At 45.5% G+C, this 26479-nt stretch overlaps 1 protein-coding gene across 1 annotated transcript in view; it reads left to right on the forward strand.

Annotated features, from left to right (window-relative positions):
• Nucleotides 1-26479, forward strand: part of B4GALNT3 (beta-1,4-N-acetyl-galactosaminyltransferase 3) — a 129358-nt gene that overhangs the window by 77013 nt on the left and 25866 nt on the right. The window contains exons 2-3 of the mRNA XM_049783204.1: nt 20240-20343; nt 21749-21826. Coding sequence (XP_049639161.1) covers nt 20240-20343; nt 21749-21826 — 182 coding nt within the window. The remainder of the gene's footprint in view (nt 1-20239; nt 20344-21748; nt 21827-26479) is intronic.

Here is a 26479-nt window from a genome sequence, read left to right on the forward strand (position 1 = left end):
CCTTACAAGCGCTAGCCAAGGAAAGGACCGCGGTTCGATCCCCCGGTGTCCCATATGGTCCCCCCAAGCCAGGGGCGATTTCTGAGCACATAGCCAGGAGTAACCCCTGAGCGTCAAACGGGTGTGGCCCAAAAACAAAAACAAAAACAAAAACTCTGAAGCCAAGGGTGTTAGAGACAACTCCCATGGAAGCCATTTCAGTTCTTCATGCAGTTATTTTAAACACCTGCATAAGTGATCTCATTCTGTATTTATTCTTCTCTGTCTTCATTTCACTTAATATGTTTCATTTCCATTCCAAGTTGCACGATTGCATCATTCCTTAGAGCTATGTAGCACTCCATTGTATATATGTACCACATCTTCTTGATCCACTTGTCCGTTGTTGGACATCTAGGTTCCAACCCTTAGCTATTGTACGACTACTGATCCTTTGGATCAGTGCTTTTCTGTTCTGGGGATAGATACCCACAAGTGGGATTGCTGGGTCATATGGTAGATTGATTCTTAGCTGACTGAGAACCCTCTCTACTGGTTTCCTTAGTAGTGGGACCAGACAGCATTCCCACCAGAAGTGGATGAGAGTTCCTTTCTCACCAAATCCCCACCAACAAAACTGCTCCCAGAATGTTTAATATGTGCCATCCTCACTGGTGTAAGATGATATCTCATTGTTGTCTTGATTTAGATTTTCCTAATAACAAGTGATGACAGGCATTTGTTCCTGTGCCTGTTGACAGTCTATCAATTTTCCTCAGAGAAGCATCTTTTCTTTTCCTCTCCCCACTTTTTGATGGGGTTTTAGGTTTTGAGGAGTTAACTTTTGTGAGTAGTTTGTATATCCTAGATATTTAAACCTTTATCTTGTGTGTTGAGTACAAATATTTCATCCCACTCAGTTAACTGTCTTTTAATTTTAGCCCGAGTCTTTTGCCAGACAGGAACTATTTAGTTTGATATAGTCCATATCTTCAGATTTAGTTCTATAACCCTTCCATTGGCATCCTATCATCAAAGACTTCGTTGAGGTCTAAGTCTTGGAGTGTTCTGCTTATGTTTTCTTCCATAACCTTTATGGATCCGGCTCTAATCTCAAGGTCTTTGATCCACTTTGAATTGACTTTTGTGTAAGGGGTGAGATCTTTAATTTCTTACACGTGGTTATCTAATTGTTCCAACATCATTTGTTGAAGAGACTGTCTTGATTCCATATCAAGTTCCTGGTTTCTTTGTCAAAGATTAATTGACCATATACTTGGGGGTTTGTCACTGGATCTTCTATTCTGACCCATTAATCTGAAATCATGTCTTTGTTCCAATATCATGTTCCCTAAACTGGTTCTTAACCATATACTATATGCTCAGTGAATCTAGCTAATGAACAGTCTTTCTCTCTTTCTTTCTTTCTTTCTTTCTTTCTTTCTTTCTTTCTTTCTTTCTTTCTTTCTTTCTTTCTTTCTTTCTTTCTTTCTTTCTTTCTTTCTTTCTTTCTCTCTTTCTCTTTCTTTCTCTCTTTCTCTCTCTCTTTCTTTCTTTCTTTCTTTCTTTCTTTCTCTTTCTTTCTTTCTTTCTTTCTTTCTTTCTTTCTTTCTTTCTTTCTTTCTTTCTTTCTTTCTTTCTTTCTTTCTTTCTTTCTTTCTTTCTTTCTCTTTCTCTCTTTCTTTCTCTATTTCTCTCTCTCTTTCTTTCTTTCTTTCTTTCTTTCTTTCTTTCTTTCTTTCTTTCTTTCTTTCTTTCTTTCTTTCTTTCTTTCTTTCTTTCTTTCTTTCTTTCTTTCTTTCTTTCTTCCTTCCTCCTTCCTTCCTCCTTCCTTCCTTCCTTCCTTCCTCCTTCCTTTCTTCCTCCTTCCTTCCTTCCTTCCTCCTTCCTCCCTTCCTCCCTCCCTCCCTCCCTCCTTCCTCCCTTCCTCCCTCCCTCCTTCCTCCCTTCCTCCCTCCCTCCCTTCCTCCTTCCCTTCCTCCTTCCTCCCTTCCTCCCTCCCTCCCTCCCTCCCTCCCTCCCTCCCTCCCTCCCTCCCTCCCTCCCTCCCTCCTTCCTTCCTTCCTTCCTTCCTTCCTTCCTTCCTTCCTTCCTTCCTTCCTTCCTTCCTTCCTTCCTTCCTTCCTTCCTTCCTTCCTTTCTTCCTCTACAAAACATAAGGCAGGGCCTTGGGCATACTTCTTGCTCTGCTGCTCTCAGTCCTGGTTGGTTCAGGAATTATATGGGGTGCCAGGGATTGAACCCAGGTCAACTGTTTGTACATAAGTGCCCTACTTGATGACCTGCTGTACTATTACTCCAGCTTTATAACTCTATAACTCTCTCTCTCTTTCTCTCTCTCTCTGTCTCTCTCTCTGTCTCTCTCTCTGTCTCTCTCTGTCTCTCTGTCTCTCTCTCTCTCTCTCTCATGTTTAGCCATACCTGACTGTACTCAGTGCTTACTGCTCAGGGGATCATGTGAGGAACCGGAGTTTGAACCCAGTCAGCCACATACAAACAAGCTCCAAACCCACAGCTTTCTACTCGGAATACTTCCTTTCCACTATGAACCACCCATCAGAACTCCCCTAAACTGATCCAAGAAACCAATTCAAAGTAAATAACAGACTCTGCTATCTTTGCGAGAATCCTGCAGCTGTTTTTGTAGCACGGCAAGCTCCAGGGATACCTAGTTCAAGCCTCGGCCCACTCAAGGGAATATTTGCAGCTCACTCTACAAATTGCCTTCAACAGGTTCTTTGAAAGATACAAAACATATTCCCCCAAGACCTGGAAATGCTAAACAGTTAATAGATTCCCCTGGGCTTTATGGATTACTAGGATACTGCTGTCACAAATCATTAAATATCAAAGTTTACACTCAGCCTAGGTGGAGGGATTGGTGCGGTAGCTCTGAGACTATAAAATAACGACTTTAATGCTGTTGTAAACTGTGATCCCTCAATTAAAAACATTTACACTCAAGGAGTTCCCTTCCCTCAAAAAATGACTAAATTCTCCGTCCTGCAGTTGTCAGCTCAAGGACTCCAAATGAAACCATTTAAGTATCATATGGATAAAGAAAATCACAGAGATCTGGAATCATATAGCTAATGAGAGTCCCACAGATCTGAAAGGGTGAAATCTTAAACTCTCAGGAGCACTTGGCTCCATGGTACTAAGTTTCACTCTTGCTTTTCTGCCTTTTTGTAGTGCTGGTTTCTTCTCCAAATTGCTCGCTCTTTTTTGTTTTGTTTTGTTTTGTTTTGTTTTTTAGGGCCACACCCATTTGATGCTCAGGGGTTACTCCTGGCTAAGTGCTCAGAAATTGGCCCTGGCTTGGGGGGACCATATGGGAGTCGGGGGATCAAACAGTGGTCCTTCCTTGGCTAGCACTTGCAAGGCAGACACCTTACCTCTAGCGTCACCTCGCCAGCCCCTTTAAAGCCCTCTTTAAGACTCACTTCTGCTTTGGCTAGTGCTCAGAACTGTATATCCAGTTCTGGAATAGTTTTATTGTCTTTTCTCCTTAACTATCCTCTTTTTATCTTTTGGTTTTTTTGTTTTGTTTTGTTTTTGGGTCACACCCAGCAGCACTCAGAGGTTACTCCTGGCTGTATGCTCAGAAATAGCTCTTGGCAGGCTCGGGGGACCAGATGGGATGTCGGTATTCGAACCACCGTCCTTCTGCATGCAAGGCAAACACCCTACCTCCATGCTATCTTTCTGGCCCAATCTTGATTTTTTTAATAGGTGCTGTTGATTTGTTTCTTGGTTCATTGAGAGATTTTTGTTTTTGTGTCTTAGGAAAGCCATACCTGGCAATGCTCAGGGGTTACTCCTGGCTCTACACTCAGGAATCACTCCTGGTGGTACTTGGAGGAACTTAAGGGGTGTCTGAATCAAACCTGGGTCAGCTGCATGCAAGACAAGCACCCTCCCCTTTGCACTATGCCTCCAGCCCGTCACTGAGGCTCTTAAAGCAATTTTAGGCTCACAAATTCATGTTGAATTGCTGCTTATTTTTTCTTCTTGGGGGGTGTTAGTTTGTACAACCTCTGGCATTGCTCAAGTCTTAGGGATGGCTCTGTGCTCAGGGGCCACTTTGGCAAGGCTTGGAACTATTTGTGGTACCAGAAAATCGAACCTAGATGGACCATGTATAAGGCAAGTGTCCTATTTGCTGTACTATATTGCTCTGGTCCCAAGTTATAGCTATTTCTAAGGTCAGTTTTCTTTTTTTGTTTTTTGTTTTTGGGCCACACCCGGTAACGCTCAGGGGTTACTCCTGGCTATGTGCTCAGAAGTTGCTCCTGGCTTGGGGGACCATATGGGACACCGGGGGATCGAACCGCGGTCCGTCCAAGGCTAGCGCAGGCAAGGCAGGCACCTTACCTTTAGCGCCACTGCCCGGCCCCAAGGTCAGTTTTCTAATAAAATAAGTAGATAGAGGGGGGGCTTGTTTTTGCAGTAGGAAGACTATTGTTATTCATGGTCCCCAGGCGTTTGATACCTCCAACAGTATCTCCTGAGCACTGCCAATTGTGCCTCCTAAAATAAACCAAAAAGTTAACCTAACATATGGAATTTTATGTTTTGTTTTGGGGCCACACCTGGTGGTGCTCAGATGTTATGCTTGGCTCTGCACTTAGGATTTACTTCTGGTGGGCTTGGAGTACCATACAAGACGCCAGGGATTGAAACAGGGTCAGTTGCATGCAAGGCAAATACCATCTCTGCTATATTATCGCTCTGGGTCCCTCAACTTAAAATGTTGGTCAAGAGTTTAACAAGCTAGAGAACATGCTGTGAATGCAAGAGGGCTGAGTTTGATTTCCAGTTCTGCATGTTCTCCAAAGCACCTTTGGGCATGCCCATTCCACAATAAATAAATAAATAAATAAATAAATAAATAAATAAATAAATAAATAAATAAAAATTTAAAAAAATGTGGAGAGATTTGAGCTACTGACTCACCTTTCTGTAATGCATCCTGAAATTTAGATTTTTCCTGTTAGTGCATTTCATCTTCTTGGCTTTGTATGTCCTTCAGATGTCCTCTGTATGGGACATTTCCGAATATTTCGATCTAACAATGATTCTGTGCAGTCGGCACTCTTGTATGGCTTGGGCCAGCTCTCGGTTCTTTCCAACCTTCTTTTAGATCTGGAGGAGTCCTTTGACCCAGGGCAAAGGGAGGAGTAGAAGAAGTGTTAGGAGGTTGGTACAGAGCATGGGACAGAAGTGCTGAGAACGAACTTTTACTTGGATGAGTTATTTGTGCATTATTAGCCACCATTCCTGTGAACATAGTAGTAAATGGTCTAGATCAATCCTTTCCAGTCATTTCACAAGTAAATTTAGCACATTTGGCAAGCTTAAGAATAATAGAAATCTTTGAAACGGACGATTTAGTATCTAACCAGCAGTGCGACTGTTTGGCAGGGATTTCCAGGAAAGATGGAAGTGTTCTTTTGCCTTAGTCAAATGACAGACTTAATTTGGGATTCAGAATGTATAGTCACTGGCACACCGACCTGATAACTTTGCAAATTCTCAATTTGCTATTAAGTATATTTTCTTTATAATCTTTGAGCTGTGTTTGACTCAATAGCATACGGAAATTATGGGCTAATTAGCTTAATCAACCATCATCTTAAGGATTAATAGTTCATTGCCTTTTTGGGGGGCTTATTTAGGGTCCCACCTGGGAATGCTCAAGGGTTACTCCTAGCTTTGCACTCAGGAATCACTCCTGGGGGTCTTGGAGGACTTTCTGGAATGCCAGGATGAGATTTGGTTGGCTGAGTGCAAAGCAAACAACATGCCCACTGTATTTTTGCTCCAGCAGCTGGTGGAGATTATTTTATATATCATGTCCGAGCTAAAAGTAGTTATTTTTACAATTATGCTGCAAACTCTAGGGCAGATTCTTGGAAAGAAAGGAAACATAAAAGCAATATCAAGAAAACTCCTATATAACCTGTCTCCCATGAGTTTAAATTCCTCAAGATCATTTTCTATTTAATTTTGTTTGTTTTTTTAAAAGTAATTGTGAATCTCCCACCGAAGGGATATTTTTTTATATTTTTTTCTTTTATATAAAATGTTCTTAGTGTTACAGCATAGTATTTAATGTGCTTGTAGATTTTTCTATGACTGTAGTTACTCCTGACTCTGCGCTCAGAAATCGCTCCTGGCAGGCTCGGGGGAACCAAATGGGATGCCGGGAATCAAACCCGGGTCCGTCCCAAGAGGGCCACATATAAGGCTAATTAATGCCCTACCATTGTGCTATTGCTCTGACCCCTAAGTATTTTTTTTTTTTTTTTTTTTTTTTGGTTTTTGGGCCACACCCAGTAACGCTCAGGGGTTACTCCTGGCTATGTGCTCAGAAGTTGCTCCTGGCTTGGGGGACCATATGGGACACCGGGGGATCGAACCGCTGTCCGTCCAAGGCTAGCGCAGGCAAGGCAGGCACCTTACCTTTAGCGCCACCGCCCGGGCCCACCCCTAAGTATTTTTAAGATAGGCACTTTGAGAATGTAGGAAAGGTACTTCATTGAATTCTGATAGGAGTTTGTTGACCATCTTGCATACATATTTAAAGTTGTGGCTAATGTTGTGAGTCAAAAGGGGTCTCTGCTTCTGGAGATCCTAAAAAGCCCAGGAAGAGAGTCCAGATTCAAGACTAATCTGAATGACAATCAGTAGGCCCTCAAATATTCAGAGGAATGTGTCCATTTCACAAATATCTCTGACAGATAACTGTTTTATATTTTAAATATATTATTTAACATTGTTTATATTATATGAAAGTTTGAAAGTTTGTCCAGAGACTATTCTAAATAATCCACTCTCCCATCATTTGTGTTGTTTGTTTGTTTGTTTTTGGGCCAAACCTAGTGGCACTGGAACATTACTCCCGGCAGGCTCAAGGGAACCATATATGAAGCCTGGATCAAACCTGGGCCAGCAGCATGCAAGACAACGACTTACCCACCGTGTGCTATTATTCCACCTCCTCATTTTCCCATCCTTAACATATTCTGTGGTCTTGAAAGTGTTATAGAACCAACTCCATGCACCTGTGTTGTTTATACTTGCAGCTGAGGCTGTATTTTATATGTCCTTGCTTTACAAAAATAATGACTGTGGCCCAGAGTGAAATTGCAGTGGGTAGAGCACTTGTCTTATGCACAAACAACTGGAGGTCAATCCCTAGGAACCTGTAGGTTCCCTGAGTTCATTAAGAGTGATCCCTGAGGGCCCGGAGAGATAGCACAGCGGCGTTTGCCTTGCAAGCAGCCGATCCAGGACCAAAGGTGGTTGGTTCGAATCCCGGTGTCCCATATGGTCCCCCGTGCCTGCCAGGAGCTATTTCTGAGCAGACAGCCAGGAGTCACCCCTGAGCATTGCCGGGTGTGGCCCAAAAACCAAAAAAAAAAAAAAAAAAAAAAAAGAGTGATCCCTGAGTACAGAGCTAGAAGTAAGCCCTAAACACACATCCCAACCTATTCTTCTAAGTTTAGACTCTCCTACAGGCTCTGCAACATGCTCCCTTTTTGTGTTTCATAGGGTCACAAATAGGACATCGAGTTTGCTTTTCTGGAACATTTTGAATTCTGGAAAAAAAAAAAAAAACCACATAGAGGCATTTGTAAATTGGATTATTATCCAACCACTGGCCTGTTGGTGACCTGGTTGTGTGGTTCACTCTTTGGTGCCAGTTTGACATCTTTGTTGCCTAAAATAGAAAGTGAGAGAAGGAAGAAGAGAAAGGAGGGAGGGAGAGTAGGACTAGGGATGTGGCTCAATGGTAAACATGCCTTGCATGCATGAGACCTGGGATTAATTCCTAACATCTCTCTCTTTCTTTCCTTCTCTCTCAAATACATACATACATACATACATACATACACACACACACACACACACACACACGAGAAACACCCCCACATTCTCCTATAAACTTTCCCAAACATCTTTCGTAGAGAAATAAGGAAGGAAGAAAGGAAAGAAGGAAGGAAGGAGGGAGGAAGGAAAGAAGGAAGGAAGGAAGGAAGGAAGGAAGGAAGGAAGGAAGGAAGGAAGGAAGGAAGGAAATTAGGAAATTCCTACCCCACCTGAGTGTCCACAGGTACCAACTGAAAGTTCTCAGAATGTTATATGTGAAGCCAATTTCTGTTTACTCAGTCTCTAGCTCAGAATAAAAGTCAGACTACACAGATTTATTTTTCATTTAAAAAATTTGTTTTTGTTTTGGCTGGAACAATAGCAGGTAGGGCTTTTGCCTGCATGTGATTGACCCGGGCTTGATCCCAGCACCCTATGTATTTTCCTGAATCCTGCCAGAAATGATCCCTGAGTACAGAGGCAGGAACAACCACTGACTGAGCACTTCTGGGTATGGCCCAAAGACAAAAATAAATTGCTTTAGGTTTTTTGGCTTTTTGAGGGGAGGGGTTATACCTTAAGTCCTATCTTAGGGATGGGGACTGGAGGGCTCTTCCAGCATGGTGTTTTGGGAACCATATGGCGCTTGGCATCATCTCTGGCATCTTGCATGCATAGCCTGCACTCAGTCCTTTGAGTTCTTTCTCTGACACTCAGTTGGTTTTATGATAAACACCCAGGCCCCTCAGGTCATTTCTTCATTCATCCACTCTATATGCATTAATGCTTGATTTATGCATTGGGCATATTCAATCAGGCCCAGTCATTTAAGTCTTTTCAAATGCAGGGATGTGTTGAAATTACTAGTTTCAACTGATTTGTACGCTGGGGAAATAATATTAAGCAAGATCAAGTTTCTACCAGCACAGAGCTAAATTTCAACCATTTCCTTGATTGGGTTGAGTCCTCCCTAAACAAGTTCTCATTTGTCTACTTGACTCCAATAGCTACAGCACATAGAATTCCCAGCCTTGTTACCTGTCAAGACCTAGACTCCACCTGGTTTTCCTTTGACCTCAGATATAACACTAAACTTATCTGTAGCTCTCTGTCCCCATCAGCAGAATGGAAATGACTCATGAAATTGGAATAAAAATGGAGAAAGACGAAGGCTATAGGAAAGGTCTGAGATCTAGGAAATGTTAGACTTGGGGTAGAGATAACATAGGAATAAGGCACTTCCTCACTCTTGGTCAACCAGGATTCAATCCCTGGCAACGTGTGGTCCCCTGTGTCCTACCAGGAATGATCCCAGGCACAGAGCCAGGACTAAGTCTTGAACGTTTCTGGGTGTGTCCCCACTGAAAACTACCATGACAATGATAGTGAGAGAAAGAAATAGAAGGCCTGTCCCAAAGACAGGCAGGAGGTGGTGAAGAGGGAAATAGGGAACAATGGTGGTGGGAAAGTTACACTGGTGAAGGGGGCTGTACATTCGGTGACTGAAACCCAACTACAAACATCTTCGTAATCACAGTGCTTAAATAAAGAAATTACTTAATAAAAATAAATAAATAAAAATGGAGATAGTATTGCAGATAAAGATAGGGCACTTGCCTTGTACATAGCCTGGGTTTTATACCCAGCACCACATCCTGTCCTCTGGGTCACTTCAAGAATGAGCCCTGTTTTTTTGTTTGTTTACTTGTTTTGGGGCCATGCCCAGTGGTGCTCAGGGCTTATCCTGACTCTCCAAACTCCAACCTCAGTTCTGTCCTTGCTTTGATCTAACTCTGGAGATTCCACTGAGATAATATTTTATGGGGAGCAGGAAAGCAGAGCTCCCAGAGTTGCTATCATGCATGACTTCCCTCTCATCATCTCTCCTTGTCAGCAGCAGCTTACAATCACTTCAGCTCGATGTTGGCAAGTTATGTTCATCAGATCTTCAAATACAGCAGCTGCCACTCTTCCTTCCCATCAGAGAATTTTTTTCCAAGTGTGATCCAGAGAAGAGAAAGACCCATTTTAAATGCTTCCAGGAGTCACAGATAGAGGCTGTGATTCCCGACTTCTGTCCCCAAACCATGTATCTTTGTGGCCCATAATCACATTTTGGGCCTCAGGTCATACCTGGAGACACTCAGAGGCTACTCTCAGCTCTGTACCTGTGGTCAGTCCTGGCAGTGCCCAATGGACCATGTGGTACAGGGGGTCCGGCTCAGGCCTCCAGTCTGCAAAGTATGTGCTTGGCCCATTGAACTACCTTTCTGCTCCAAGACACTTGTTAAGAAAACATTTTTTAAAATTAGGTGATGTTGGTTTAAAAATTCAGCTCAATTTTCCTCATCTATAAAATGAAATAAAATCAGTACTTTTGAAACCAGAGAGATAGTATAGCAAGTAGGCACTTGCTTTGTATTGCTACTGACTTGGGTTCAATCCCCAGTATCCATTTTAGTACTCCAAGCCAGGAGTGATTCTTGAGTGCAGAGCCAGGAATATGCTCTGAGCACTGCCAGGTATGACCCATATTCCAAAAAATAATGTATTAATTGATAAAGTGAAGTAATATCAATTTCTATTAGGGTTGGAAGGAAGAGTACAAAGGCAGGGTACAAAGAATACACTTGCCTTACATTTGAATGATCTGGGTTCAATCCCTGGCACCCCATTATTCCCCCCCTGCCCTTCCAGAAGTGATCCCTGAGTACCACCTGTTGTAGCCTACCTCAAAGAACCACAGACAATACATATAATATAAATAAATAATTAGCACTTATCTGAAGGGATTACTGTGAAGAAGAAATGAGGCAGACCATGTGAAGCTTAGCTTGCTGACTAGTCTGGTAAATGTGGATGTTGTGTTTACTGCTTGGTATGAACCTGTTCATTGGTTCAGTGAATGCATATCAAGAGGAGAACTTTGTAAATAGCCCGTTCCCTTCGACAGTCCCTTGGCATTTGGTATAATCACTTTAATCGGTTGACTTGAGCAGTGTAGCTTGAATGGTTCTTATCAAAGATTCCTGACCTCTCTCTCTTGTCTCAATAGGTGATACTCTTTCTTCTCTTCTCTTTTTATTTTTTATTTGTTTGGTTTGGGAACCACCCCTGATAAAATTTGGGGGTTGCCCCCTGCTTATTGTTCAGGCATCTCTCCCAGAAGTGTCTGGGGCACCATGAGGTGCTGGCATCTAAATTCAGTGTTTCTGAATTCAAAGTATGTGCTCCAGCTGTGGATCCAGCTTCCTTGTCCACTCCTTCTTTTTCTTATTAAAAAAAAAGATAAAGATAGAGTCCCAGGAGCCAGAGAGCTAGTACAGAAGATCAACTTGTCTTGCACACAACTGATTGGTCTTCAGTACTCTATGTACGCCAAGCACCACCAAGAGTGACTCCTGAGTATAGAGCCAGAAATGAGCCCTGGGAATCACAGGTGGCCTCAAAACAAAACTAACTGAAAAAAAGCTATAATCCCAAGCACCATTCTTTCCTCTGCTGGACTTGCTTGTTTTTGGACCACATCTAGCTTAGAGTTTATCCTGTTTCTGTGCTCAGGGTTGACTCGTGGCAGTGGTTAGGGGACTGTGTGAGGTGCCAGAGATTGAACTGGGATATCCACACACAACACAAGTACCTTAACTCCTGTAACTATCTCTCTAGCCTATTACCCACTAGACTTTTTTCCAATCTTTTTTTTTCTTTCTCTTAGTTACTAAGCTTAATTTTCTGTAACACTTTTTGTCTCTGAGTGCTTCCAAGAACTATAACTGGATCTCATCTGTTCCTTCCTTTCACCTAAAAAGTTGGAGCCCAAACTTTTGGATCAGAGGTGGGAGTCAGTAGGCTGAACACAGGAGGTTGGAGTTGGATCCCCAGTACCAAAATGTGTCCCCACATGGCCTGCACACTACTGGATGTGCCTTTCCATCACCAAAATATTGTCCCTCTGACTCTAAGCCCTTGGAAGCTCCTGGTGATCCCCGAATGAAATGCTTTCTCAACCAGCTCATGAAACAAGTTTTGTATCTGGGATGTGTCTCTTGACTGCTTCAGGAGTTTCAAGACCTAGTCTCTAATCCCATAAAGTGTCAACACAGCATATTGCCTAAGGTTCTGGCATGTCTGAAAAAGCACAGAACAGCAGGGTGGCATTTATGCCCAGTTGGCCAGGCCATCTGAATGCAGAAAGCCTCACTGCCATGCCCTGTGGAGGCAGATGTCCTGCATGAAGGTAGTAATGCCAAGATACTTATGGCCCAGGGACATGCTGGCCTTTCTATTTCCATGATGACTTGCCCTCTGCACCTGGCAAAGATGTCCCAAATGCTTTCTCTTTCTTCTTGTCTGTCTTTCATGGCAGTTAATAGTTGTTTATTATTTTATTACTTGATGGCAGTTAACCAAGTTCGAAGTCTGCAAAAGGCGCTGGATAAATGCTGGTGATTGGTTGATTGATAACTTACTATCCTGATTGATGACTTAATGGATAGTCATTAGTCTGGAGTGTTAAGGGATTTGTTCTTTGGGTAGCATTGATGATACTGCTGATGAAATCCTAGTGTTTAGGGAGCCTGGCCAGATCTTTGGGCATGTCCTGAGCAAGATTCTGTCTCGGACAGTGACTGAGCAGGGTTGTGTGCCCACAAGACTCTGCTGTTCCAGACAGAGTGGCCATCTGCCCTTTCTTTCTTTCTTTCTTTCTGCTCCTCTTCTACTTTATTCAAATTTGGTGCCTGAGCCTGGATGTATGGGTGAACAGAAACAGTTCCAAAACACACATACCCACAACTGGCATGGTATTGGAGCCTTCTATCAAACGTCCACAAGACAGTCAGTACAGTTCTGCGTGACTCATTGGCAAGCCCTGACCTGTCGGTGGCCACAGCCATGAGAGCACAGGGCTCCTGGGGCTGCCATGGGGTCAGCCCCATGGGTTCTTCTGATGCCTGAGGTGGGCAAGAAGTTGACTGGAGCTGACCCATAGCTGTCTTCTCATCAGAGAAGAGCTGGCAGCCATAAGATCCCATCTCTCCTCGTCCCCAGGAGTCCTCAGCACACATACACACACCCAAACTCTGAGCTCAGTAAGCCACTTTCCTTCCTCCCTTGGGCCAAGACATCCACCTACAATTTTTCCCTTCATGGTGAGAAAGGGGAGAGTCTTAGACTGCTCCATGTGGCAGGGCCACAGTCAGACACTTTTGTGCCCAATTGTCTCTGTTTGAGGACTAAGAAGTCTCCAGAGAGTAGGAGGCAATTGGAGAGTGATGGGAGGAAATAGGTCCTTATCTTAATAGGTGCTGATGAAGATGATAGTTAGAGATGGACAAAAATATTTTGCTTGGGGGCCACACCTTGTGATGCTTAGGATTTACTCCTGCATGTAAGTCAAGTGCCTTATCCACTATATTGTCTCTCTGGACCTTAACCTTTCATATTTTAAATCTCTCAATCTTATTTTCTCAGACAAGGGTTATATTCACAATCTTTACTTTATTTGTATGCAGCATATACATGTTGACTATCATGATCCCGTGGGCAATCATTTTTCCTGCATGAAGTTACCTGACTGGAGAGGAGAGGTTATGCCACAGAGCCTATCTCTACTGTTGGACTTTTTTTGTTTTGGTTTTTGGGCCACATTTGGCAGCACTCAGGGGTTACTCTTGGCTCTGAGCTCAGAAATCACTCCTGACAGGCTTGAGGGACCATATGGGATGCCAGGATTAAAACCACCCACTGTCTGTCCTGGATCAGCTGCGTGCAAGGCAAACACCCTACCGCTGTGCTATCTCTCCGGCCCCATACCATTGGACTTTTGGGTTTGCCTTAGAAACTCACTGCACCCCTGCCCTGGCTTCATCTTTGACTCTTTGTGCCACCACAGGTTTCTGGTGGGATCCAGGCATTGCTGAAGTCTCACCATAACATCTTAGTTCTGCTAGGAACACATGATTATTTTCTCATATATACACCAATGCCATAGTCAGTGCTGGTTCCTGGCATTTTGAGAACTAAGCTCAGGTGTCACAGGCTCCTTTTCACTATTCTTTTTGGTTGGTTTGTTTTCAGGCCTCACCTGGGTTCGATAGGAGTTACTCTTGGCTCTGAGCTCAGAAATAGCTCCTGGTAGGGGCCTGAATGCTGCCGGGTATGACCCAAAACCACATGACTGAAACCCAAACACAATCATGTATGTAATCAAGGTGTTTAAATATATATATAATATAAATATTATATATATTTAATATATATATATATATATATATATAAATAAACAAAAACAAAACAAAAGAAATATCTCCTGGTAGTCTTGAGGGAACCATAAGGGATGCCAGGGATTAAACCCAGGTCGGTCCCTGGTTGGTCATGTGCAAGGCAAATACCCTACCTGCTCTGCTCCAGCCCAAGAACTCCTGTTCTTAATGGGGGAAAAAATGCCCTCTCCCTGCAGAGTCTCAGGATTGCCTCATCTTCTCTGTATAATCAGTGTTGCTTGACAAGTTGTCTACGTTATTCATTTGAGGCTGGGATAGGGGTGTGGGGGTTTATATCTGGCAGAACCTGTGAAACAGCCATTCTAGGTATGTGGAGCCTCCACATACTAGAAGGATCAGTTATCCCTCTCCTGCAAAAAAAAAAAAAAGTTTAGTTCTGAAGTTACCAACTCTGTCTCAGGCAGCGCTGATCGGAGATGGAATATCTGGGGTAGCTGTCTGCAGGATGCTCCCCCCAACACTTCCACTTCTCCATCTGCAAGGTTTGTCCATTTTCCCTTCTAAAGCAGTTCCACATGTGCCTAGGTAGTGAGGGACTTCTCTAGTGCCTTTGACAAGTCCCCGTGGGCCATATCGTCATAGATGGGAAAATGAATCAGTTCAGAGGTCAGGAGAGGGAAGGCAAGTTCTAGCTCTGTAACTTGCTGACTAGTATTAAGACAAGAAGCTGCCGTGTGTTCATGGTTTGTAGGTTGCATGCACCAAGTCCTTACACAGTTTTATCCGGTTCTTTGTGAGACCTTGGACTCAATTTTTCTTCCTGTTTCTTCATCTTGAATATGGAGGTGGTGTGGCTCAAAAGGACATTGCAAGGATGCAGGAAAATCGCATAACCAAAAGTCATTGTAAAAGAGTCATCAGGGGCCAGTGGTTCCATGTGATTGACCTGGGTTTTGCCTCTGGCTGCCTTATGGCTCCTTAAGTCCCCCAGGACTGATCCCTGAGTGCAGAGCCAGGAGTAAGCCCTGAACAAACAGGGTGAGGCCCACAAACCAACCAACAAATACACAAATAGATCCGCCAAGGGATCTGTTTGCCTTATTTTCAGCGGAGCGCCAGGGTGATCTTCCGGTCTCTAGAACGCTTCCGTGGCTCTGAGAAGGGGTGCTGGCAGCGTTCCTGCTGATGGGCGAATGTGATAGCCCAGCTTTGTGAGGGCAGAATGTGAGGCCCAAGGGGGTGCTTTATCTGTTACCTGAGATCGGGGTGTCTGTCTCCTAGCACAAATGTGACACCTGTCGTAGAGAAGCAGTCCCTGGCAGCTGGCACTCTGGGCGAGATCTGGCCAGGAGCTGAGAGAGTTCACTTACCGGAGGGCAAGTAGCAAGCGACAAGAGTTAAATCAGCACATTCTTGAGCCACGGGTTCCTCCAGGGGAGCTAGGCCAGGCCTGGGTGTTCTCTGGTAGGTTAAGACAGAGGCAAAGGCAGGGAGACAGGAAACACCCCATGGTCAGCTCAGTGCCTGGTACTTAAAAGGTACAAGGACTTTTTACCTGAGTGAGAATGGAAGAAGCATACAGAAAAATTAGTCCTGGCTTTGCTGCCATAGCCACCGCCAATCTCTCTGCCTACAGACACGAGAGTGAGGGATCCCGACCATGCAGTTTACAATTACCGAAAAGACTAGAATTTGTATCTTCCCACCTCAATTCTCACTGCAAGTCAAGAAATTGCAAGGGGAAGGGGGGTTTAGGTTTAGTAAACAGACCCCACGGAGCTCTGCTGTGGCCGTCATTCATCTTGACAGCAGTGTGTGTGTGTGTGTGTGTGTGTGTGTGTGTGTGTGTGTGTGTGTGTGTGTGTGTGTGTGTGTGTGTGTGTGTGATGGAGCTTGTCCTGATTCCAAAGTCCTGTGTGTCTTTTACTACATTGTGAGATGTACCAAGGGAATTTTCTGCTCCTTAAGTCCCTGAGGTTGGGAAGTTCACGATCTGGTTTCCAGGTATCCCAGGAATCACTTGTGATCTGGGCAGCCAGAACTAGTTAACTAGAAGTATATGGATCCCTCACCCCACTCTCAAGTAGATATGTCTTTGCTCATTAAAAGCATCTCCTCTTACCTTCTTTGATTTGATTCTTGGGTGGGGAAGTATCATTTGGGCCATACCTGGTAGTATTCTGGGGGGCTACACCAGGAGACCACATGGTGTGAGGGTCTGAAGCAATGCCAGTGCTTTAACTCCTATGCCATCTCTCTGACTTTCAACTTTCTTTTTTAAAGAGGAAAAGGCCTAAACTGTAGTTAAGGACAATAAAGACATATTCCTCAGCCCTATTGTATGATGGGAAAGAGACAGAACTGAACTCAGTTTGTAATAGATTTTTGAAAGCAGACAGGAAGTAGAGAGTTACTATGAGGATAGGGCACATGCCTTGCATATGACTGATCCTGGCATCCAATATGGTCCCCAAGCTCTCTAGGAGTTATCCCCAAGTGCAGAGTCAGGAGTAACCCCTGAGCATTGCTCAGTGTGGGATATCCCTCCCACCAAAAAAAAAAAAAAAAAAAAAAAAGGTGAAATAGAGCGGGTCAGGCAATGGAAAATAACTGAGACATGAGGTTGGTGTGTGTGGGAGGGGATAGATTTGTAATGAATTAGACTAAGGAATCTTGCTACAGGCAGGACAGGGACTAGAACTCCCAGGGGGAGACATGAGGTGCTGGGTCAGATGTCAAGGGTGATCAGATATCCCACAGAAGCTTCTGTGTGCATTTTTGCTGTACAGACTTAATGGGGTTCTCCTTAAAGTTGGGGCTAGGTGGGCCAGAGAGATAGCACAGTGGTAGGGCGTTTGCCTTGCATGTGTCCAACCCAGGACAGACGGTGGTTCGATTCCCAGTATCCCATATGGTCCCCCAAGTCTGCCAGCAGCGATTTCTGAGTACAGAGCCAGAAATAACCCCTGAGTGCCACCAGTTGTGACTCCCCCAAAAATTAGGGCTAGGCAGACCAAGGATAGGACCCAAGGATGCGCCCTTGTGGAAAAAAAATGGTTCAAAAGTGGACAAGATTCATTAAAAACCCATACTGATAAGTCTTTTTTTGTTTTAAGATATTTATTTTAGGGGCCGGGCGGTGGCGCTAAAGGTAAGGTGCCTGCCTTGCCTGCGCTAGCTTTGGACAGACCGCAGTTCGATCCCCCGGTGTCCCATATGGTCCCCCAAGCCAGGAGCAACTTCTGAGCACATAGCCAGGAGTAACCCCTGAGCGTTACTGGGTGTGGCCCAAAAACCAAAAAAAAAAAATACAAAAGATATTTATTTTATTTTGTTTATTTTGGGGAAGGTTTGGCCAAACTGAGTGCTGGTACTCAGGTTTTCTTACTGGCTCTGGGCTTAGGGACCATTCCTGGCAGTGCTCTGCCGTATGTAGTGTTGGAAACTGAACTGGGGGTGACATTTGTTGTAAAACAAATGCTTTAACGCCTGAATTATCTCTGGCCTCACACTGATAGCTTTTAGACCTTGGTGAAAATGGTCTTCCCTGTGGAGTGAGTGACTCCAAAGGGTCAAAGAATTTGACTGGAGCTAAAAATTACTCCATCAGGCAGATTGGACATCTGAGACATGTTGTGGACTGGGCAGAGAACATTATCTTATCATTATTTCCTCACAACTTTGTCTGGCAGTCGTGGTAGGAATGGGTTAGGGACACACCCGGCCATTTTCTTCTCTCAGGGTTTATTTCTGGTACTGTGCCCTGGTCTCACTCCTGGTGGGGTTCAGGTACCCTTTGCTGTACAGATTTAATGGGATTCTCCTTAAAATTGGGTCTAGGTTGGTCAGAGAGATAGCATAGCGGTAGGGTATGCTGGCGATCGAATTTGTGTTTGTTGTGTGCACGGCAGGCATCCTGTCCACTGTTCTATCTCTGATCTCTAGAAGTGGAGGACTTTTTAGAGCTGAAGAGATAGTAAGCAGGGTGCTTGTCTTGCACAGGGCTGACCCCGGTTTGATTCCTGGCATCCCTCTGCTTCATCACGAGGAGTGATTCCTAAGTGCAACGATTCCTGAGTACAGGAATCATTTAGTACAAAAACAAAACAAAACAAAACAAAATAAAGAATCTTAAGTTAGAAGAACAATTTCAAGGAAGTAAAGATCCAGTAATTAAGAGTTAAAAGCAAGGTAAGCCCACGAGGTGTGATTCATTTATCACCCAGGGTGACGCATTTGTCACCAGGCCTCCCAGCCTGTAGCCAGTTGGGCTTGGGTAGGGCTCCGGCTGTGACATCAGAAGCATTTGCCCTGGGATCTGTCAAGTTCCCCTGAGTTCATCTGGAGATGAGGGTGTGGTTCCGGAACCTGCTCTCGCTCTCTCTCTCTCTTCCCCGCCACCCTCCCCCCCCAGAACGTTACCTTACCTCACTGGCCCCGAACCCTCCTTCCTGTAATATTTTGTTGCCTTTGACTTTGTCTCACCTGTTCCTGATACCAAATGGCCAGTCATGGAAACAGGATGATGGAGGCTAAATTTACCTGCACGAGTGTGTGAGCAGAGATTTATAGGACTGTACAGCCACCCAGAGCCTGTTTCCCCCCACCTCACCTGAGGTGTTGCTCCTTAATGATCATTCCAAAAAAGTGCTCACAGGAGATAAACACTAGCTGATGAGATTGGGACTCTCTCTGATCGCATCTGAGCCTCCCAACAATGAACCTTGTGACTTGGAACTCTTCTCTTTCCTCATCAGTAAAATGGTGTCAACTCACCTGATTTGCCCTCTAAGGTTCTTAGAAAGCTCACATGGGATCTTTTATTGTATTTATCTTTTATTTATCGTTGGTGTTGGGGTCATACCCGGCGGTGCTCAGGGCCTACGCCTGGTGGGCTTAGGGAACCCTAAGGGGTGCCAGGGATCAAACCTGGTTCAAATGTGTGCAAGGCAATTGCCCTACCCCCTGTACTCTCTCTCTCTCTGGTCCATCTTTGCCATGTAGATATCTGCTTATACCCCCAATGCATTCCATCTTTTTTTTTTTTTTTTTTTGGGCCACACCCGGTGATGCTCAGGGGTTACTCCTGGCTATGCGCTCAGAAGTCGCTCCTGGCTTGGGGGACCATATGGGACACCAGGGGATGGAACCGCGGTCCATCCAAAGCTAGCGCAGGCAAGGCAGGCACCTTACCTCTAGCGCCACCGCCCCGCCCCAATGCATTCCATCTTAATCCCTGTCCTGTTTCTCCAGATGTAGCCTTGGGTTGTTCTTTTTATCTCAAGCACTTTATAAATTGGTTTGACATGCTCTGTGGCCCAGACTCACCCTTTCTTGCCCCTCCTGTAGTGCTGGGTCTGTTTTGTGACTGGCCATTATGGTGGGCTAGACCATCCTGCTGTCTGTCTGCATGTGGGGGAAAGGGACCCAGCTGACCAGGGCATTGACTGAGGTTCATGAGTATTCACATGCTTTCTTCAGCAGTCCTTGGGAGAACTTGACCTCTAGCCTTGAAAGGCAGCTGGGAAGATCAGCGTAGCAAGTGGGAAGAGGGTGCTTTCCACTGGGCCTGGCCCCTTTCTGATACAGAACATGGCCTTTTTTGTTTTGTTTTGTTTGTTTTTGGGCCAGACCTGGTGATGTTCAGGGGCTACTCCTGGCTCTGCGCTCAGAAATCACTCCTGGCTCGGAGGATTATATGGGATGCCGGGATCAAACCTAGGTCTGTCCTGGGTCAGCCGCATGCAAGGCAAACATCCTACTTCTGCCCCAGCAGATGGCCCCAGAAGATGGTCATTTTAATGCAATCTCTGCCCTGTTGACTTTGGTCAAAGTTAAAATTCTCTCCCACTCCTATCCCCACATGCCTCCTCCTACTTTCCATAAGTGGGCTGAGGGGCTGGAGCAATAGTACAATGATTAATGCTTGCCTTGCATGCTGCTGACCTGGCTCTATCCCTGGCATTCCACAATCCCACCAGGAATAACCCCTGAGAATTACTAGGTATGGCCTCAAAACAAACAAACAAAACACAAAAAAAGAAGTGGGGTGGGGAGCAGCAGAGGAACACTGATGGATTTCATGACCACTTCCCAATCATTGGGCTTTCTGAAGCCTCTGCTTGTGTTCATGTGGTTCCCTTCTTCTTTCTCTACTGCAGGGTATGGCAGCTGGAGAGAACTAGCCAAGGCTTTGGCTAACAGAAATATCCCCGCAGTAGACCCAAATCTCCAGTTCTACCACCCCCAGAGACCAGACCTCAAGGTAAGTGATAGTGGCCCTATGTTTCCTGTTGGGATTTTAACAAGGGTCCTCGGCTGCTCTGCCTTTGTGGATTCAGGGAAGCCTCTATTTTCCTGTGGTCAGAGGGCTGTAGAGTGCTGGATGGAGCCTGGACTTTCACGGTTTCCAAGCAGGGTGCCCTCGCCAAGCCTTAGTCCCATCCCATGATGGGTCCCTGCCTCTCGCTGGCCCTGAGGTCTGCTGCTTATGTGATGATCCCCGATACTTATTGCCAAGAAGCAGAGATAATGAGCTAGAGGAGAACAGATTGGACATCCAGATAACTCCTGGAATCTTGCCCCAGTATTTCTTATTTGTGGTTGTACTTGAATTTGAGGCCACATCCAACCACTCTCCCAGGCTTCTGGGGATCATATGGTGCTGGAATAAAATCTGGAACTTCCACATGCAAAGCATGAACTCTGGTTCATTGTCTTACCTGTGCGTGTCCTGTCATGTGTGTACCCCCTGCCCCTGTCCCTCTGCAATGATTTTTTGATCTACAGGGAGGAAAGGTAAGAATAAGCTCTGGGTGAAATTAGGGAAATTGGGGTCTGATTTGTTCTGGAGCCTGAACATGGGACAGACTTGAGCCCCCAAGGGTGAGCCAAAGCCGAACTCTGGGATGTGCACAGAAATGAAGGGTGGGGTTGTTGTTCCCAAGGGGCTTACATTTTGAGGACAAGTCAGTGACAAGTCTGGACAGAGGCATGAAGAATAAAGAAGAACATGAAGTCAAGGCCCCTGATCTCATTAGAGAAAGCAGTTTCCATAGGGGAAAATTCAAGAAATAAAAGCACTCCCAGAATATTCTTTTTTTTTTTTTTTTTTTGGTTTTTGGGCCACACCTGGCAGTGCTCAGGGGTTATTCCTGGCTGTCTGCTCAGAAATAGCTCCTGGCAGGCACGGGGGACCATATGGGACACCGGGATTCGAACCAACCACCTTTGGTCCTGGATCGCCTGCTTGCAAGGCAAATGCTATCTCTTTGGGCCCCCAGAATATTCTTTGCAGGCAGTGTAAGGAACTAGTATTCCTGGAAGCTAGTGTGGCCCGAACTCATAGGCAAAGAAGCTTCCCAATGGCAAGAATTATATCCATTTTGTTTGTTTGATTTTTGTCTTTGTTTTGAATCACATCCCAAAATGTGGGAGTTACTCCTGGCTCTGCACTCAGGAATCTCTCCTGGCAGGTTCATGGACCATGTGGTACACCAGAAATCAAACCCAGGTTGGCCATATGCAAGACAAATACCTTCTCCACTCTAATATCGCTCCGGCCCAGGAATTGTGTCCTTGACCCTTTCCCTCTTCACAGGAACTTATTGCAGCCTGGATCCTGTGTTTTAATTTATTTTCTCTAAGTTTACTCTTCACTCTTTTCCCAGAACCAAGACTCAGAGCGAAGTGGGAGCAGTAACACCAGTTACTTGAAGTGGAACAAGCCCGTCCCCTGGCTCTCAGAGGTAAAAGGACTTTTTTGACCCTGCTCCTGGAGACAGTTAAAAAGAAGTTGGGGTCAGAGAGATAGTAGAGCAGGTAGGGGCTTTCCTTGAAAACAGCTGACTTGGTTTGGGTTCCCAGCATCCATAGTCCCTCACAGTCCCCTAAGCCTGTCAAGAGTGATCAGGTGTAAACTCTGAACCTCTTTCCCACCAAGAAATAAGTTTTTTGTGGCCGAAGCAATAGCACAGTGATAAGGTTTTTGCCTTGCATACGGCCAACACAGGACGAATGGCAGTTTGAATCCTGCCATCCCATCTGGTTCCCCGAGCCTACCAGGAGCGATTTCTATGCCCAGATTCAGGAGTAAACCCTGAGCATCACCGGATGTGACTCAAAAACAAACAAAAAAAGAAAAAGAGAAAAAAGTTTTTAGGGACAAGAGAGATAGTACAGTAGATAAGACTCTTGCCCTGCATGTAGCTAATCTTGGTTCAGCACACATATGATCTGTTGCCCAGAATGATCCCTGAGCATTATTGTCAGGAGTAAGCATTGAGCACTGCTGGGTGTGTCCCCAAAACTTTTGTTTGTTTGTTTGTTTTGGCCCACAACCGGCAGCACCCAGGCATTACTCCTGGTCCTGCTCTCAGAAATCACTCCTGACTGGCTCAGGAATGCCGGGGATCAAATCCAGATCAGTCCCTGGTTAACTCTGTGCAAGGCAAAGGCAAATCCCTACTGCTGTGCTATCGTTCCGCCCCCCACCCATAAACTTCATTAAAAAGGCAGTTTATACAGATTTTTCCAGAGATCACAGAAAGTTTTTATCTACCAATTATTCTTTTAAATTTTACTGAATTATCGCTGGAGAGACAGAGAGCGAGAGAGCGAGAGAGCGAGAGAGAGAGAGAGAGAGTGAGAGAGAGAGAGAGCGAGAGAGAGAGAGAGTGAGAGAGAGAGCGAGCGAGCGAGAGAGAGAGAGAGAGAGAGAGAGAGAGAGAGAGAGAGAGAGAGAGAGAGAGAGAGAGAGAGAGAACACGCATTGGGTAAGGCGCTTGCTTTGTATGTGACTGATCTGGGTTCATTCTCCAACACTTCATATATTCTCCTGAGCACTGCTAGGAGTGATCCCTGAGCTTAGAGCAAGGAGTAAGCCCTGAGCTTTGCTAGGTGTGGCCTAAAATGCACATCATCCTCCCCCCGCCCCTCACGGAATTAGGAACAAAATAGAGAAATGAATTTCTTGTTCTTTCCATTTTCATTCCCAGCTCTGTATGAGGTTCACATCATCCTCTTTTTACCGGTGAGAAAAACAAGGCTAGGAAATGGGGTACCTTCTCACCATCCTGGGCTTAGAGCATGGTTTCCCCAAACTCTTTCTTGGGCCATTAAATCCTGTTAAGATATTCCAGGAAGAGGAGCGTCCATTGCTAAAATGAGATTTAAAAGCTATATCCTACATCCACTTCTTGGAAAATACACATTACTGTGTGCTCACACACACACACACACACACGTACACACACACACACACACACACACGCACACACACACATACACACACAAAGGCTTCAGAGAAGTTCCTCTGTCATCTGTTTAACTTGGTTCTACATAGTTTGTGTCACACTGAACTAACTCCTGGCTTATTTTTTTGATCATGGTATCTAAAAAATATTAGTTTTTGGGTCACACCTGGCAGTGTTCAGGGGTTACTCCTGGCTCTATGCTCAGAAATCACTCCTGGAAGGTTCAGGGGACCATATGGGATGCTGGGGTTCGAACCACTGTCCTTCTGCATGCAAGGCAAACACCCTACCTCCATGCTATCACTTTGGCCCCTCTTAACATATTTTTATTATAATTTTTAAGTGGAGGCATCACGGTTCTAGTTTCATGATTACTATGCAGTCCCACCATCAGTATGTCAAGATGCCACACTGTTGCCCCACAGCCCCTTTCCCCTCCACCCTGCTCGGTCCTCTTGGTTCTGTTGATGTGTCTCAACGTTTCGGAATGGTTTTTTGCCCATGAAACACCATTAATTCCAGAAAACTAAGGAATATAAAGTTAGAAAACTGTTTTAGAATTGTTTTTGAGGAAGTGCTTTAAGTGTGTGAGGCAAGCTGTTAAACAGCATGAGACCTTTTATTTAGGTAGATTTGCCGGATCTTTTTCTCTTTCCTCCCTTCCTTCCTCCCTCCCTTCCTTCCTTGCGTCCTGCCTTCTTTCCTTCCTCCTTTCCTCTCCCTTCCTCCTCTTCCTCTCTCCCTTCCTCCTCTTCTTCTCTCCCTTCCTCCCTCCTTCCCTTCTTTCCTCCTTCCTTTCTCCCTCCTTTCCCTTCCTCCGTCCCTTCCCTTCTCCCTTTCTCCCTTCCTCCCTTCCCTTCTCTTCCCTCCCTCCTTTTCCCCTCCCTCCTTCCCTTCTTCACTCCTTTTCTCCTTTCTTTCTTCCTTCTCCCTTTCTTTCTACCTTCCTTCCTCCCTTCCTCCCTTCCACATGGTGGTACTCAAGGCTAATTCCCTGCTCTGCATTCAGGTATCACTCCTGGCAGGACTTGAGGGAACCCTGTGGGATGCCAGAGATTGAACCCAGATCAGCACGTGCAAGGCAAGCGCCCTATCTGACGCGCTATCGCTACATTCCCCTATGGTTTGCTTTTTCTTAGCTGGGTCACTGTGACCAGCCATGGCCTTTATCTCCACTCCATCTCCTCAGCCGGGTGATTTGATTCCCAACCCACCCGTTGGCTGTGGGCAGGCTTGGAAAAGGCAGGCGCAGGCTGCGTGTGATGTTAGGTTACCCACACCGTGGAATGGCCTGTGCTGAAAGCCCTGAGCCAGGATGGATTACAGCCAGGCGCACCTGCACTGGTGACCTCACCAGGTAATTATGCCCCGCCCCACCTGGGGACCGGCCCCCGAAGACCCGAAGACCAGGGCTCCAGCGATCTGGCTTGCTTGCCTTTGATGGAACCGCTGGCATCGCTTTCTCGAGCCAGTTGTTTTGAAATATTATCGCTCTGCCACATTTGGCATTTTTCCCCCATTCATTCCACCACATATTTTTTTTTCTTTTCTCCTGATGAGAGATTTAGAGATATGTGCATGTATGTAAGAAACAAAATCACGGGACCTGAGCAGTAGCAGATAGTCATTTGTCTTGCACGTAGTTGGTCTGGGTTAGATCCCTGCCACCACCTAAGGATCCCCACGCTCAGGAGTGGTTCTTGACAGCAGAGCCAGAAGTAAGCCCTGAGCATTACAGGGTGTGATCCCAACACACACACACACACACACACACACACACACACAATATCAGCAACACACAGTAGATAGTGATTAAAATAGGATGTGTTGGGGGTGGGGGTGGGGCTGTGAAGGTTTCCCCAGTGGAGAATCCTTGAAGTCACTCCTGGAAATTCTAAGAATTTGATGCCCAGACCTTATAATGTTCAGACCTGACAATGCTGAGGAGGCACATATGACAGTGCTCAGGGCTTACCCCCGACTCTGTGTTCTGGGATCTTTCCTGGCAGGCTTGGGGAACCATATGCGGTGCTGAGGACAGACTTGGGCTGTCCGTGTGCAAAGACTTTTCCACTAGACTATTACTTGCCCTGCCCCCCCTTCATAAACTAAAAACGATTCACAAAAAACTTCTTACAATCTCCTTAGCTCTTTTAGAGCATTCGATCTTTTTTATTATTTACTTTTTTTTTTTTTTTTTTTGGTTTTTGGGCCACACCCGGTAACGCTCAGGGGTTACTCCTGGCTATGTGCTCAGAAGTTGCTCCTGGCTTAGGGGACCATATGGGACACCGGGGGATCGAACCGAGGTCCGTCCAAGGCTAGCACAGGCAAGGCAGGAACCTTACCTTTAGCGCCACCACCCGGCCCCCGACTTTATTTTTTTCTAATTTGGAGGGTGGCTCCCAAATGGATCTCAGGAAATCCTGGGACCACTCCTGGTGGTTCTCCGTCAACTAGGCCATGCTAGTCCTGAGAATGCTCATACTGCAGAGGCCTTGCAGGGTTGGGGACCACCAGAGCTACCCTGAGGTGCATAGGGGGCCTCTAGGCCTCCACCCTGGTGATTCTCAGAGGCCTCAGGGGTTAAACGTGGCAATATTTCTGGAACCGGAAATCAGACCCCAATCCAGCATGCACTTTATTATTTGCACTATCTTCCAGGTACTCTAAATTTTCAAGAAGGGAAATGAGGATCTACAGGCCAGAACAGTAGCACAGCCTGTAAGGTGCACGTGACTGACCTGGGCTGAATTCCTAGCACCCCATAGGGTCCCCTGAGTTCACCAGAAGAGATTCTGAAAATCAGACCTTGAGACCACTCAGTTCTATGCCTGGCGCTTCCAACTCCATCCAGCCCTCTCTGTGCCCATCGTCCTACTTGGCTCCTGCCAGGCAAGGACTTAGAGGCAAACATCAGTCACAGTCTTTAGCATGAACTTCAGAAAAGGTTCATGGGGGGGCCAGAGAGATGGCACAGCAGTAGGGCTTTTGCCTTGCATGTGGCTGACCCAGGAGGGATCCGGTTTGATTCCCGGCATTCCATATGGTCCCCCAGCCTGCCAGGGACCATTTCTGAGTGCAGAGCCAGGAGTGGCCCCTGGGCACTGCTGGGTGTGGCCCCCCCAAATCAATCAATCAATTAAG

This window comes from Suncus etruscus, chromosome 11, assembly GCF_024139225.1.
Source record: "Suncus etruscus isolate mSunEtr1 chromosome 11, mSunEtr1.pri.cur, whole genome shotgun sequence".
NCBI classification, from domain to species: domain Eukaryota; kingdom Metazoa; phylum Chordata; class Mammalia; order Eulipotyphla; family Soricidae; genus Suncus; species Suncus etruscus.